At 33.7% G+C, this 15,798-nt stretch overlaps 2 protein-coding genes across 2 annotated transcripts; both read left to right on the top strand.

Moving 5' to 3' along the window:
* Positions 1–238: 238 nt before the first annotated feature.
* On the top strand, positions 239–8,596 carry LOC139527522 (uncharacterized). Its single transcript, XM_071323028.1, has 5 exons — positions 239–713; positions 2,219–2,413; positions 3,349–3,469; positions 6,346–6,507; positions 8,301–8,596. The coding sequence occupies exons 1-5, from the start codon at positions 298–300 to the stop codon at positions 8,505–8,507; spliced, it is 1,101 nt and encodes a 366-aa protein (XP_071179129.1). The 5' UTR covers positions 239–297; the 3' UTR covers positions 8,508–8,596.
* A 3,554-nt stretch (positions 8,597–12,150) lies between these two features.
* On the top strand, positions 12,151–13,092 carry LOC139526349 (uncharacterized). Its single transcript, XM_071321484.1, has one exon. The coding sequence runs from the start codon at positions 12,151–12,153 to the stop codon at positions 13,090–13,092; it is 942 nt and encodes a 313-aa protein (XP_071177585.1).
* Positions 13,093–15,798: the final 2,706 nt, after the last annotated feature.

Genomic DNA, 15,798 nt, shown 5'->3' with positions numbered 1-15,798 from the left:
TTTCGTAATAAAAAAATATTACATAATGTAAATGGCTACAGAAGGGGTCATAAACCTAAGGTGTATAAGTTGCTACAATTATACCCCATGGGTATTACTTCACATTAAATGGAGTAGCATACAACAAAACTGAACTGAACTGCTCGATCACCTCACCTCACATTTTTTTATAAATTACAGTATATATACATTGTATCTCAAAATAGACAAGCTTTTTCAAAAGCTGATACTTGTTGATATTTTACATCTGTGTATTATCTCCCTTTTTTATGGCGCGTGTTTACAATAACAATCACAATGGCAAAACTTGGTACAAAAAGGAAAGAAGATGGTGACAGGGATCACAGTTCATCATTTAATTGTAAAAAGAAACAACTTTCATCCTCCCTGATGAACCAGGAGGATCTAAATGTCATTGGAGTGTTCTACGACACAGAAGTCACAGCGGTGACCGATTTATTAAAACTGCTCAAAAATAGGAAAAGTAGAACGTCATTCCCACAGGTTGCCCAATATTTTATTGACTTAACAGATGAACAATTGAAATTTTCCCTTGATTTAGACAATATTCCTACTTTAGACGAGGAATCTGCACCGGCTATTGAGGAAAGAGAGTTGGTAGAGTACCTTGAGGAAGATTCCTTGAACTTAGAAAAGTTTCGTTTGAATGAAATGAAGAAATGGGACTATGAGAAAGATGCTCTAAAACTTGTGCAAGTACATACATGTTAGTCCTTAAGGAAATGTATCATGTACAGAATCTATGACAGTTCACAAATTATCAAATGGCCTCAATTTTCTACCAACTTCTCCAACTAATGAAAGGGGGTCTCATTGGGGGGTTCTGATCCCATATCCCGCTTACTGTTTTGTTCCCCTGTATCCCATTCTACACTATGGACGTAAGCAATTCTCAATTTTTTTTTAAATTTCCGGTGTCCCGCTAGACTTTCATGACTTCATTTCCTGTTTTCACCTGTCACGCTTACAAAAAATTGGCAATCCCATGTAACACTTAGACCAAAATGAGACCCACATGAAAAAGACTACATGCCATTGAAATAAGGGTACCTTCATGACAAATAACAGGTTACTTTGGTTATTATACACCTCAATCACCAATCAGTAGAGAGTACATGTGTTTATGACTTCAATTTTAAATTGACAACTGCACATTATTTAAATTAAAGTAAACCTATTGATGTAAAATTAATACAAACAAAACTTTATACAAATACATTTTAATTAAGCTGAGGCACCATATTTCACTTACAAAACAATGCCAAAAAAAATCACGAAGGGCATATACAAGATGTATATATAATATCAATATTTTTACAAATCAATTAACATGTGGCAGCTAATTCACTAGAATATACATGTTACTATGGCAACACTTATCAAACTTCTGCCAACCCATTTTTCTTTGGACAGTAGTAATGGTAGTGGGCATAGATCATACCGTGGAGCCGTCATTGGGGGTGAACCAAAGGTGTCCACCCAATGCCAAGGTCATGCTGTGGTAGGTCTACTCTTGAACAAAACTGTCCACCCAATGCCCATGCAAATGACCACATGGGCAGTATTGTACATGTATGTATAATTTTAAGTAAACATGAGGCTCAAGTCCAAATAATTCAAAACTGTTCATTTCAGTAGAAGAGTCACTTAAACATGTATGTGATAACTTGTACATACCTATTTTGTTCACACGCAGAGATGTAAATCATCTATGCACAACATTATATTTTCAATAGAAACATACCCATAAAAAAATTGAAAATACTAGACGTGGAAAATCAAAATCAAGGTGTTTAGTCTTTTGTAGTTCTAAAAGACAGGATATATGGGTTGTCAATCCATGACAAAATCAGTATGATCTAAAAAAAAAAAAAAAAAGCACTTTTATTGCTGTTCTTCATCTCAAAGTCATGTTGAGGCCTTGAACACTGAGCAAAAATGTTGTGACATTGTCACTTCACTGCAAGTTTAAGACAAACCCTAGCCCCTGTTTCACCTTTGTGCAGAAATCTTTGCCGACTCAAGATAACACCAAAACTAAATTGAAGAACATACAGGCATAGAATAATATTATTAAGATAAATCTGGACAAAAAAATCAAACATTTTCTGTTATAATTTTACGTGACAAAAATTGTTTGCCATTAATTGATTCTCCCTTAACCATGTTTATCATGTTTATCTTTTTTCAATTACAGACTTTTTTCTGAATGGATATCTTCAGCAAAGAAATTCATTGAACTTACACGAATTATGATTACTTGGTCGATTTTGAGCAAAATGGAGAACCATGAGCCACCTAAATCAAAGACAGTTGCTAATCAAGATGTAGACGAAAACATATTTAGTGATATATTTACAAGATTTACAGAAATATTTTTTCTACTTCCTGTGTAGGTATATATATGCATAAGTTAATTGAAAAGCAAAATGTATGTGATTATGGCAATACTGGGTAATTTCTCATGGGAAGAAAGTTATAAACCAGACATAATTAATAAATTGAGAATGGAAACGGGTAATGTGTCAAACTCCTGCATCTGTAAACATTCTTCAAGTGCTCCTAAGTTGAGACAGATGCAATATATGACAAACAAAAATGTAAACTAGTTCAGTGATAATGGACATCTACTAAACTCCAAAATATACACAAGAAACTAAAATCAAAAATCATACAAGACTAATAAAGGCGAGAGGCTTCTGACTTGAGAAAGACGCAAAATGTGGAGGAATTAAACATGATTTTTGAGATCTGAACCCTCCCTTCTACCTCTGTCATATTCCTGACTTGAAACACACATTTTCTTATTTAGAAAGTGGTAGATTGAACCTTGTTTTATAGCACTAAACCTCTCACTTGCATGACAGTCACATCAAATTCCATTATATTGACAACGATGTGTGAACAAAACAAACAGACACATTGGGTAAAAATGTCAAAACCAGGGGCACAGCAGCCAACATTGTGAATGTCAATGCATGTTGTGCTTTAATCTTTACTCACAATTAAAACCAAAAAATATTTAACAAAGAAGCACAAAAAGGCATATAAATTAAACAGCCACATTAATTGCTTTCTAATTTTGTGTTTCATTGATGTATGTTAAACCAACCCATAAAGGATTAGAAGATTTTAAGTACTGGTACATGTTTTTTTCTAATTCATTATGAAGTAAATATAAGCATGAAACTCAATCATATGATGCCTCAGAATAGTCGGTTTAAAAGTAAAAGATGAGTTCGTATTCATGTATATATGTCATGTATGAATGGTCTCAATTTTATGGTTGATTTACTGTTTTTTTATTTCCTTTTTATCTTTTTACAGTACTGGTAGAAGAAAGTCAGTTTGGATGGATGACAAAATAGTTGGAAGTATAAATAACACTCGTTATTATGAATATATTCCCAGAGGTGCTCCCAACCCTGTCCTATTGATGTTTTGTGAGGTACATTTGTTTTTAAGTTTTGTTGCTTTCATACAAAAAGAACTGAACCACTAAACATTTTAAAAACAGGTGAAATACAATTTTCCTATTTTCACATTTACTGTTCCAGGCTTAAAAAATTGTATTGTTCAAACAATTTATTTTTTCATGCCCCCATCCTCACTGGAGGGGGGACAAAAAATGTTATCCTTGTCCCACGCTGAAATTGGATTATAAAACTTAAAGACAATTTTTATTAAAACAAAACTCAGATCAAGTTTAAATTTGTGTGACATTCCTTTTTGCATTTTCGAGTAATGCCCCCATGTAAAATTAAATAGAGGAGGTGGCAATCATCTAGGTGCTATGAACACCTACTCCATTTTTTTTTTGGATCTTATGAAAACTACTTTAGGAAATGGATATGCAATTTTAAATGAAGTGTGTTTTCTGTTCAAAACTAGGCAAAGGTAAAGATCCATTGATATTATAACATGTATGTCTGTCAATTACATGTTGATGGATTTGAAATTTACTATTTAAAAGTTGTGTCCCTTTTTCTAAGATACAGGGATTTATTTCTTTTCGAGAATACTGCAGATAGAAATTAGGCCAGGATTTTTTAATTTGTTGGTTTACGGATCTGCGGACCCGATTTTGTCGATTTCCAGAATAAAAATGAAATTTCCTTTTCATGCTGTTTTATTCCCACCGACCCTAACAAATGCATTATCCTTGAAAAATAATTAAAATATTCTTTATAAATGAAATGAAATGCATTTATCACTAACAAAATCATGAAAATTGATAACACTTTCTGTTGTGAAAAAATAAAACTTCCAGTTTATGTTTCTAAGAATAGACAAATCAATTGTAACTGACCTTGAAATGTCGTTTGCACAAATAATTTTGCAGAACGAAACCTGTGTTAAACCCAATTACACAATAATTTTGTTTCCCTTATTTGTCATCAGTCCCTAAGATACATTATCTCATAGAAATAGACTTGTCCAATGATGGACAGGTGGAAGACAACAAGTTTAGGTACTGAATATTAACAAAATCAGAATTTTCTTGTTTCATAGATAATAAAAAAATATTGTTCATTTAGATATATAACGTGAATGCATGACAACAGATTAACCCCATATTCTCGTTTTTCCAGTGGACGAGTCTATTACGTTTTTGACAGGTGTGTTGAAACTTATATTCGTACAAAGTTTTTACATTTTTTCCTATCATCAAGTTTTGTATTTGAAGATCATTTTTTACCAAGTTTTCAGGAATTGATTGAGAGCTACGCAAATCTGTTTTTCTAGTTTGTGAAATGACGATTTAATTTCGTCTTTGTCCGTCTATAACAGCTGAGCAATAATATAACTTAAATTTAAGAAATTGTGACAAAATAGCTTAAGAAACATATTGCTAGAAAGGTGAAATAATTATTTTGCATATTTTTCTGTCTTGAAAGATATTTTTTTTTCTTTTTTTATACGCCCGTCGTCTTTTAGACAGGACGTATTATGGTATACCGTTGTCCGTCCGTCCGTCCGTCTGTCCGTCCGTCCGTCTGTCCGTCCGTCCGTCCGTCCGTCGTCCACACTTCGGACAATAACTCAAAAACACTTTCCCCAATTTCCATGAAACTTAAGTGAATTGTTTATATCTATTGACGTAAGCTCCCTTTCGTTTTTTTTTAATTTTAGATTTTAAGTTTTGGATTTATGGGGCTTTATTCATAAAAAAGGGGGGATTTTCAACACTTCGGACAATAACTCAAAAAGGCTTTCACCAATGTCCATAAAACTTTGGTGAATTGTTTATATCTATGGATGTAAGCTCCCTTTCAATTTTTATAAATTTCATATTTTAAGTTTTGGATTTATGGGGCTTTCTTCATAAAAAAAGGGGGATTTTCAACACTTCGAACAATAACTCAAAAAGGCCTTCACCAATGTCCATGAAACTTTGGTGAATTGTTTATATCTATTGATGTAAGCTCCCTTTCAATTTTTATAAATTTCAGATTTTAAGTTTTGGATTTATGGGGCTTTATTCATAAAAAAAGGGGGATTTTCAACACTTCGGACAATAACTCAAAAAGGCTTTCACCAATGTCCATGAAACTTTGGTGAATTGTTTACTGTGGATTCATTTATTTTCGTGGGTACTAATTTTCGTGGATTGAAGAAAATTTGCATGTTCGTGGATATTTAATTTCGTGGTTTTGCCGAAGTCTGCATACAAGCCTATAGACAATTTGTTAATCGTTGAACATTAAATTTCGTGGTTAGACTCTACCCACGAAAGCCACGAAAATTGGTATTCAACGAATAATACTGAATCCACAGTATATCTATTGATGTAAGCTCCCTTTCAATTTTTATAAATTTCAGATTTTACATTTCCGTGTTATGAATTTTTATGCTTAAAAAAGGGGGGATTTTCCAATTTTGGGACAATAACTAACACTTTCACAAAATTTTATGCAACTTTGATAAATTGTTTATATCTATTGACATAAGCTCCCTTTCCATTTTTATAAATTTTAGATTTTACGTTTTCTTAAGTAATGAATTTTTATGCTTAAAAAAGGGGGATTTTATGAAACTTTGGTGAATATATTAATGTAACATCCCTTTTGATTTGTATATATATTTCTAGTTGATCATATAAATTCATTTAAAGCATAAAAGACAAGTTTAAAGAGCAACGGGCGTATCATGCACTAAAGCGCAGCCCTTTATTTTTCCAGACCGACTGACCCAACTTTTTCATGGGGGAAACCTGTAAACCAACAAATTAGAAAAACCTGGCCTTAGGGAAAAGTTATTATCCATCCATTGTTTCATATTATTCTGCTCTAGCCAAAATGATATTTATTGATATTTCTTCAGGTGAAGAGATTTCCAGTTCAGGAATCTGAAGATACTGACACTTGGATAAGTAGAAAACTGCCAAAGACAGTGTTGGAACAAGTAGGGGCGGAGCTTGTTGCTGAATGCTTTAGTTCTGCATTTCTACCAAATGTTCTTGGAGTAATATGTATGAGAACTGAGGTAAGTGCATGTTCTTTTGCTGACAGTGACTTGGGTGAACCGTCATATTTTCTCAGTTTTAAAAAGATATATTTTAAAAGTCATGGTAAAATGAAGAATCTTGGTGAATCTTGGTGGTCTTGATCTAAGTAGTTTATCTACTGTATCACTTAAGCATTATAAAAATTGATAACAGCCAGAGAGAAAGGGTCAATAGCAGAAAGGAATTACAAATCAAGATATACATAGAATCTACATGACAGAAAAAGTTGGTTGACTCCTTGTAGGAGTTATTGCCCTTGATTAAAAAAATTTTGCCAATTTCTTGTTAGAAAGAGAAAGAAGTGTAGATATTGAAATAGCCATTATGATCAGCATGATGAGTTTTACAATTAGCAATCAGGGGACTTATTAAGATATGTGATTTGTTAATCACTTTTTCAAGTAACATTGTGTCCACAAATGTTGGAAGTAAGAGTTGTCTTTCTTTAATTATCAATTATTTAAGTAGTAGGAATAGATCACCAGACTAAGTAATTTAGTTTTATTGTACTTTAAATATACAATACTAATGGTATTAAAATTATCAGAACCAACATGTGTGTTGATACGTTGACTGGTCATGTCAGGTGATGACCTTGTACCATGTTTTACTGAATCTGGGATAATGACAATGAAAATCACTGGTTTAAGTATTATACCTCTACATTATTCCAAAAATCACTTCTTTTAGGATAATTATTTAATTACCCCCACTAATTTCAACACCCTGAACAATACAACTTTGATTGGAAACAGTTAGATTTTATTACATAATCTGCAAGATGAAAACTTGAATTTTACAGGAAAATCTGTTTTATTTTTTAGAAGTACCAGTTCAGTTTGTAAAGCCTTCATCATGGTATTTTTTCTAACAGATATAATTTACAGCTAAATGATTCTACGAAGACATAGGCAAATCTTGCTTTTTAGAAGTAAAGTTTCATTTCTTTTTTCAATTTTACTAATAAGATATAATCTAAATTTGTACATTTAAAATTGTGGTAAAACTACAGAATCACAATTTGTGACAAAATTACAAAGGAGAAGGTTCAGTAAGACCCCTTTTTGGCCCCAAAATATAGCAGTTTTACAAAGTTGTGAAACTGTAATCTTTAAGTTATTTATTGGAAAGTAGAATGCTTCTGCTACATAAATATAGGCTGTTTTTGACGATACCATGTACATATATCGTGTACTAACATCATAAAGTCGTGCTAAATTACTGAAATCTTCACAATTTTAGCATTTTAGTTAAATTTGAGACGGTTTTCGACTTAAATGAAAGTGGCCGCATTCGTGTTCATCCATAATATTTAAATGTAAGTTGTATTTGATGATAATACATAACATATATAAAAGTTGAGGATGAACACGGATGCGGCCACTTTCATTTTTGACAAAAACCATCTCAAAAGTGACGTTTTTTTGCATATTTGATAGATTTTTCATATTAAAGCTTGAATCGGAGCGTTTTTAATGACAAAACCAGTTAAAATCTTTCACAAAAACTAATCAAATCAATTGAAATAGACATTTAAGTGTTTAAAAAGCGTCCAAAATCTTTCGTTAGATGAACCTGAAATTTGAGGCCAAAATCAGCCCTTACCGGAACTACTCCTTTGGTACTTAAATAAGTGATTTTTAAATTGTAGTTCAATGTTAGCTGTGTAAACACGGTTGTTACTTCACGCAGTGCCCAGTTTAGTCTGTTATTTTATTGAGGAAACATAAAAATTATTTTACACACTTGCATAAACTTTAATTTTTTTCAGGTTATATTTGTATACCTAACCATAGCATCTGACCATGTGAAGGCAATTCGGAATAATGAAGAAATAGGAAAACAGAGAGCTTGTATCCATTACACAGAAGCATTTGATATAATGAAAAGGGAAGACAGAAAACAGATATCTGAATTGTTGTTTTGGCTTGGATGCGTGCAGAAGTGTAATCTGCAAAGATATTATTTGAAGCAATGATCAAGTAATTCTAGTAGTAAAGCCAAAACAGTGGTGATAATGAAGTCACAGCTACATGTTTACAGGATTGATGGATGACTCCTTATATATACAGTGATATATGGAAACAATTATTTAGATAATGTGAATGCAATGATCATATTTTAAACTTTGTTTCTCTGATAGGAGTTGCAACAAAGTCATGATTTATAAGGAAATTGCAAAAAGTCAGACAATGTCTATTCAACATGATCAAGCCAAAACATTTTAGACAAACAGAGCAGTCTAATACTTATTGAATACTATTAAGTGAACGATACTCAATCATTAATTGCATTCCTAACAAGGTCTACATTCAGTGTAAATATTTACAGTTGTGTTTAGCATGTAAAAAAAGATACACTTGATATTTGATGAATGCAGATGAGAATGGAGACAGCAACCCAGTAACAGTCACAAAGCATAAATGTTTTATCACTGAAAGACTCAAGGGCAAACTGTCACATAAGTCACACCCTTCATTGTACTTGATATTAATTTATTATAATGTATTGTTACTTGTTTATGTTGTTTCTGCCTTTGAATAATTTTTCCTGTAAAATATTACAGGATACGTGTACATTTCAACCAGTTCTTAGCCATTAAAAATATATGTCTGTTTTTAAATGTTACCCTATGAACTCTAAATTGAGCATTAAACCAAGGTAATTTTATTTCTGCTGTAAAGAGAAAATTTTACGGTTAAGGGTGAAGTTATAGTTGCCAATAATTTCAAATAGTTGCCTGTTGCATATACCAATTCCTTTTGTCTGTCTGTTTGTTTGTCACTTCAGGTTAAAGTTCTTTGTCAGAGTAGTTTTTGAAGAAGTTGAATTCCAATCAAATGAAACTCAGTACACATGTTCCCTTTGATATGATCTTTCTAATTTTCATGATTTTGATGCCAAATTAGAGTTTCGACCCCAATTTCATGGTCCACTGAACATAGATAATGATAGTGAGAGCAGGGCATCAATGTACTATGGACACATTCTTGTTTAAACAATCATTCTAGGGTTAGTAATTGATTTTTGTCGAACCTTCGACTTAAGTCAAAAAAGCGAGACATAGCGATCCTACATTCCGTCGGCGGCAGCAGCGTCCACAGATATTCAATCTGTGATTAGAGTTTGTGAAATTTCAATAACTTTCTTTACCTCTACTGGATATCTACGAAACTTGGACAGAAGCGTGTTTATGATCATAAGATAGTATCCAGCAGTAAATTTGTAAAAGCAAAATTCCATTTTTTCTGAATTTTACTTATTAAGGTCTTTCCTCTACGCAAGGAAAGACCTTATTGTTTTTCTCATGTTTTTTATTTTCTTTTTTTTTTTACTTCCAGCATTTTTTTTAACATGGCTGCCCCCCATTACTATTGGAGTTATCAAGACCAAATATGGACCATCGGTAGATCTCATCATGAAGTATTACCAGATGAGGCTGTGTAGGATTTCATCATCCCCTGTAGAAGTTGTCTCCCTTTTATTGTTTTTTTTTTCGACATGGCTCCCCCTCGTTGTTTTTAAAGATATCATGACCTAAAATGAACAATAAGTAGATCTCGTCATGATGTATTACCATATGAGGATGGTAAGATTTCATCATCCCCTTTGAGAGTTATGTCCACTTGAAGCAATTTCTTTTATTTGCATTTTTCTTAAAGTATTAGAGATAGAATCGATTTGAAAATGGCAGCATGTACAAGAACAGATGGCAATGTTTATAAACATAAACAATTAATTTGTTACTAAGCCTTATAAGGAGTTATTTCCCTTTAAAAATTATAAATGATTTTTAAAAAATTCTATTTCGAGAACCAGAAGTCATAGAGACTTGGAACCTTCACCAAAAATCTTTAATTCATGTGACCTTTAATATGCACCAAGGTCAAAGGTTACAGAGAGTAAAAAAAAATTACGCTGCAAGTTCAAGCTTACATATTAGGAAAACAATAAGACTTTGCTGCATACATACAGCGTATAAATTGTTCCTTTTATTTGAAATTTTTAAGTTTTGCATTGACTTTGTAAGTTTCATAACTTCTATTTATATAGGAGATATTGCATCGTTATTGGCACATTGTCAAATGGGGTCATCTGATATATCAAATTTAAGATCTTAATAAACTCTACTTAATTGAAAATGTTTACCCCTTTTTCATCACAGGGTGAAGGGTGGTGTCATTTAGTGCAAAAATTCAAATTTCTCAGATGGTAAGGTTGTCGCATATCAAATGAAAGAACATAAAGCGTACATTTCAAATTTCAAATTGACATCTCCAAAAAATTGGTTGTGTGGGGTCATTGAGTGCAAAAAAAATAAATTTTCTTGTAAGATTGGGTTGTTGTATATCAAATGAAAGGTCATGATGTGTACATTTGAAATATCAAATTCCTGACCTCCAAAAATAAGTTGGATGGGGTTATCAAGTGCAAAAATCAAACTTTCTAGAACATGGCGTTGTCACATATCAAATGAAGGTTCATCAAGTCTTTGTTACATATATCATACTTCTGATCTCGAAAATGTAGGCGGATGAGGTCATTAAGTGTAAAAGTTTCAGAAGGTATGCTAGTTGTATATCAAACGAAAGGTCGTACAAAGTACATAACAAACATCACTTTTACTGGAAAGACCTTTAAATTGAGATACTAGTAACTGGACTTTGTTTTTTCTGCCAGGAAACATTACATTCATAGTGGGAGATATTCATGATATTATGGACATAATTGTGCAAATCGTGATACAAGCATGGAATTTGGTGTAAGTAAGGTTGACTAAATGATACTTCAAAAAAATCCGCTGCTGGCCAGAAAAAAAAATCGTTTTTTTCTAGATGGCCACCACACATTTCGGAAATGGCGTCATTACAAATTGACAATAATTCGTTAATCCTATAAAAGGCGTGTTATATATATTTAAAATCCAATGTTAGATTTGATAAAAAGGAAATGACAGTTCTTAAATTACGACTAGACAATACATTAATGAAACTAAAGGTGACTTCCGGTTTCAAAATACCGACAAAAAAGTCAAAAATTTCAATTTTTATACTTTCGAGCAATTTCACAAGGGATGTAAATCCTGGAAAGATGTGTTATAGGTATAATCCAATGAAAGTTATGATAAAAAGCGTTAAAAAAGTTCCTATGCACAACAAAACAACACATAAATGAAGACAAATAGTGACTTCCGGTTCCAAAATAGCGGCAAATACGTAGAAAATATTTTTATAATTTTCATCAACTTAACAAGTGTTAACACTCTTTGTTAAGTTTAAATGCCTAGTTTGGTTAGAAAGACAGGTTGCTTTTTTTATAATTATCTGATAGTTGCCTATACAACAACCCGTACAAGGAAGGCCAAAAACGGTAGCATCTTCAGTTACAAACACAGCTGAGTTTATATCAAAATCTGTACTTACCTGTCTGAAAAACATTTGCAATTACCCCTTGGTAACTCCTTGCAATCGCTAACTTTTAAATTATCTCCCTTTTACGATCTCCCGAAAAGAAGATCACTTTACCTTCAGCGAAAATGGCTACAGCCTGGTCGTATTTGGTTTAAAAGCAATCGTTATTATTATATTAGGTAAGAATAGACATCGAGTGAATTGGAAGCGATGGAAGACAAGTATAAGAACTGTGTAAAGTGTACCTCACGTATGAACGTGTTAGATACGCATGAGGAATGCTATAGACATCGTATTTGTCACAAGGCTTTCCCGTGCAATATTTGCCGGGAATGGGATGATGAGAAGCGATCGCTAGTTGATAAAATGTTGGAGAAAGCGAGGTCGAAGCTTTCTCTTTCTTCAAGTGCCGTTAACCCTTCTGTGCAGGAGGCAGGCAAGAAACTTGAAACGGCAAAGCTGAGTGAATTGGCGTCGCCGGCAAAGCATGACAAACTATCAAAAGTTCGAACTGATCATAGTGCAGATGATCGTGAAACTCAAGGTACGGGAGTACATTTTGAAGCAGTTGAATTTAACAAATTTATAGCAGATCAAGTGCAAATGCAATTGAAAAAGTTGTTACCACAGATAGAGACACAAGGCCTTATTGCAAGTGATGCAATGCATGCTTCCATTGACTCGAAATGTGAAATTTCGGAGAGTCAATCTTTGTCTAGGCCAAGGGCCCACTATAGTAAATTTATGCCATCTGATGATCAGATTTCTGTTGTTTCCCATGAAATCGAGGATGAAATAAGTATGGGTGGTTCAGCTATTTCTGATGAAAATAATAATGATGCCCACTCTCAGTCACAACATTCTCATGAAAAAGACTTTTCTCTGTTTAGTGAAGGAGCACCAGGATCTACCGATTCAGTTCAATGGAATAATTTTCTCCATAAATTGACAACCAAATTAAAAATAGATTGTTCAGAGGAAACTGAAGTAGATTCAGTCAGAACTTCCTATTTGCCTTCAAGACTAAATCCTGGCAATTCAAATAAATCAACTAATTTGAAATTACCTTTAGAGGGTACTACAGTTGAAGTTTTCAAGAATGTTGAGAAGGAAGCTATGTCTGGTAGACTTAAAATAGGTCAGTTCGTCTAAGAGATGATAAGGCTTTTATGGTGTCGAAAAAAGATTTCACAGAATTTTGTTCCCCTCCAAGGCTTGATGATAATATTGAGGAGGGTTTGTCATCTGCTATGGGCAATAAGAAAAAAGGTTTTGTAGACCGTAAAAAGTTTTCACACTCTTTACCGTCCTTCCATAAGGAAATGGATGCTGAATTTAAAAAGGTTGACAACTCAGCTAGGACATTGTTAAGAAGTGTTTCATATGGCTCTTTGATAGCAAGCTATATTGATGTTGCTGATTCAGAGGAAGACAGGGTAGAAGTATGTTCAGCTTTAGTAGCATGTTTCAAGTCTATGGCAGATATGACTTCACGTATAGTTGCTAATTCTGTTATAAACAGAAGAAAAATTTTCTTTAAAAAGTTGATTTTACTAGCAAAGCCACATCAGCTACATTGTTGAATTTACCTTTGAATGGCGCACAACTTTTTGGTGGTAAATATTTTGATACTTTGCATTCCTCAGCTGAAAATATAAGAGATGCTAAAGAAACACAAAACGTTTATCGTTCTTCATTTGTTCCGGGAGGGCAAAAATTTGATGAAGGATCTAGAAAAAGAAAATCTCAAGAAACTTCTAATGTATCCTACAACAAACCTGCAAAAACATCAAGATATGATAAGTAGGATTTTAATGACCGTCGTGGCACTGACACTTCGTCTAATTTTCGTGTCTTGCCAGCAAAACAAGGAGGAAAAGGATCTTTTTTATGGAAAAATTCCTCCCAGAAAAATTTCAAGAAATAAACAATTATTTGTCTGCGGTAAGTCTCCAGGTAGGAGCACGGTTGTTACATTACCACAGTCAGTGGTTTCAAATAACTCAAGACAAGTTAGTACTTCAGATAGTGAAGAACGGTTTAATTTTAGATTTCATAAGTCTTCCAGCTTTTACAGGAGTAAAAGAGACAGTTGTACCCAGAGTAGGTACAAAAAGGTCTTCTATATTAGAAGAGGTAAATTCTTTGTTAGAAAAACATGCTATAGAGCCTGTCCCGACAAGTGCAGAAAATCAGGGTTATTACAGTACAATATTCATGGTACCAAAAAGACAAGGAAGTCTCAGACCAATTCTAAATTTAAAACCACTAAACCAGTTTGTCATACCTCATCACTTCAAAATGGAAACCCTCCGATCGATTCTAAAAAGTCTGAAAATTGGGGACTGGGCAGTAAAACTGGATTTGCAAGATGCATATTTCCATATACCCATTCACAAAAATTACAGAAAATTTCTCCGCTTCAGCATTATGGGAAACAAGTACCAATACCGAGCTCTTCCATTCGGTCTACGATCGGCTCCAAGGATTTTCACAAAAGTGATGGCAGTAGTAGGTGCGTTTCTGCGAAAACAAATGATTCACATGTTTATGTACCTGGACGATTGGATGTTAAAAAACAGCAGCAAAGTAAAGCTGACAAAACAATTACAGTATTCTCAAGAATTGTTGAAAAATCTGGGTTTCATAATCAATGTGAAAAAATCTTGTTTAGTTCCGACTCCAATAATAATAGAGTATCTAGGAGCAGTGATTCACTTAAAAGAAGGTCTTGTGTTTCCGTCTCTAGAGAGATTCAAAAATATAAGACAGATGATTCAAATATTCATAAATTCACAAACAGTAGAGGCACGTGTAATGTTGAGACTACTTGGTCTAATGGCTTCATGCATAGATGTAGTTCCATGGGCCCGACTGCACATGAGACCACTTCAGCTTTATCTTCTAGCTTGGTGGAGACCAGCTCTACACAGTTTAAATTATTTGATTCCACTGTATCAACCACTCCAGGAACATCTATTCTGGTGGCTAAACCGAAGAATTTTTTTCAAGGGAGTGCTATTAGAACAGGAAGCTGCTCAGGTGACTCTAGTGACAGATGCGTCACAGTCGGGATGGGGAGCTCATATAAACAATTATCAGATAGCAGGTGTTTGGTCGCCTCAGTACAAAGTAAAACACATCAATTGGCTAGAACTCAAAGCTGTGCAGTTAGCACTGCAAACATTTCTGATAAAAGTACAATTCAAAAGTGTGCTAGTGAGAACAGACAATGCAACTGTCGTCAGTTATCTGAACAAACAGGGAGGTACGCGATCCCCAGACCTTTGTTACTTGGCATGGGATCTTTTGAAATGGTGTATAAATCACAATGTCAAAATCCAAGCTGTTCGTATTCCGGGAAAAAAGAATATTATAGCAGATGCCCTGTCAAGGGGGGAAATGACCATTCGTTTGACAGAATGGGCATTAAATATGACAATAGTGAATTTGTTGTTCCTTCAGCTAGGAACACCAGTAATAGATCTGTTTGCGACTTCAATGAACAAGAAGCTGCCAGTGTTTTGCTCTCCTTGGCTGGAAGAAACAGCAGTGTCAATAGATGCACTGTCAATGAAATGGACAAATATATTTGCTTATGCATTCCCGCCACCGATCATTCTAAACAGAGTATTACAAAAAATACAGAAAGAGGACTGTGTAATTTTACTGATAGCGCCAATGTGGCCGAGACAGTCGTGGTACAGTCAACTTCTCAACCTGTTAATAGACTTTCCAATACAACTGCCTGTACAACAAAATCTATTAATTCAAAATGGAATTTTTCATCCAAATCCAAGTGTTCTAAATCTTGTAGCTTGGAAAGTGTCAAAAGATCTTACACTGCAAAAGGATTTT

Source organism: Mytilus edulis, chromosome 6 (genome assembly GCF_963676685.1).
Source record: "Mytilus edulis chromosome 6, xbMytEdul2.2, whole genome shotgun sequence".
NCBI lineage: Eukaryota > Metazoa > Mollusca > Bivalvia > Mytilida > Mytilidae > Mytilus > Mytilus edulis.
Note: the sequence above shows the minus strand (reverse complement) of the source record. Positions and strands in the feature narration are given on the sequence as shown.

Excerpts from the sequence above, each read along its gene's own strand:
- LOC139527522 (XM_071323028.1), top strand. The coding sequence starts at position 298 with ATGGCAAAACTTGGTACAAAAAGGAAAGAAGATGGTGACAGGGATCAC. Across the intron at positions 3,470-6,345 it reads TCCTATTGATGTTTTGTGAG|GTGAAGAGATTTCCAGTTCA; the intron begins GTACATTTGTTT and ends ATATTTCTTCAG. Across the intron at positions 6,508-8,300 it reads TAATATGTATGAGAACTGAG|GTTATATTTGTATACCTAAC; the intron begins GTAAGTGCATGT and ends AATTTTTTTCAG.
- LOC139526349 (XM_071321484.1), top strand. The coding sequence starts at position 12,151 with ATGGAAGACAAGTATAAGAACTGTGTAAAGTGTACCTCACGTATGAAC.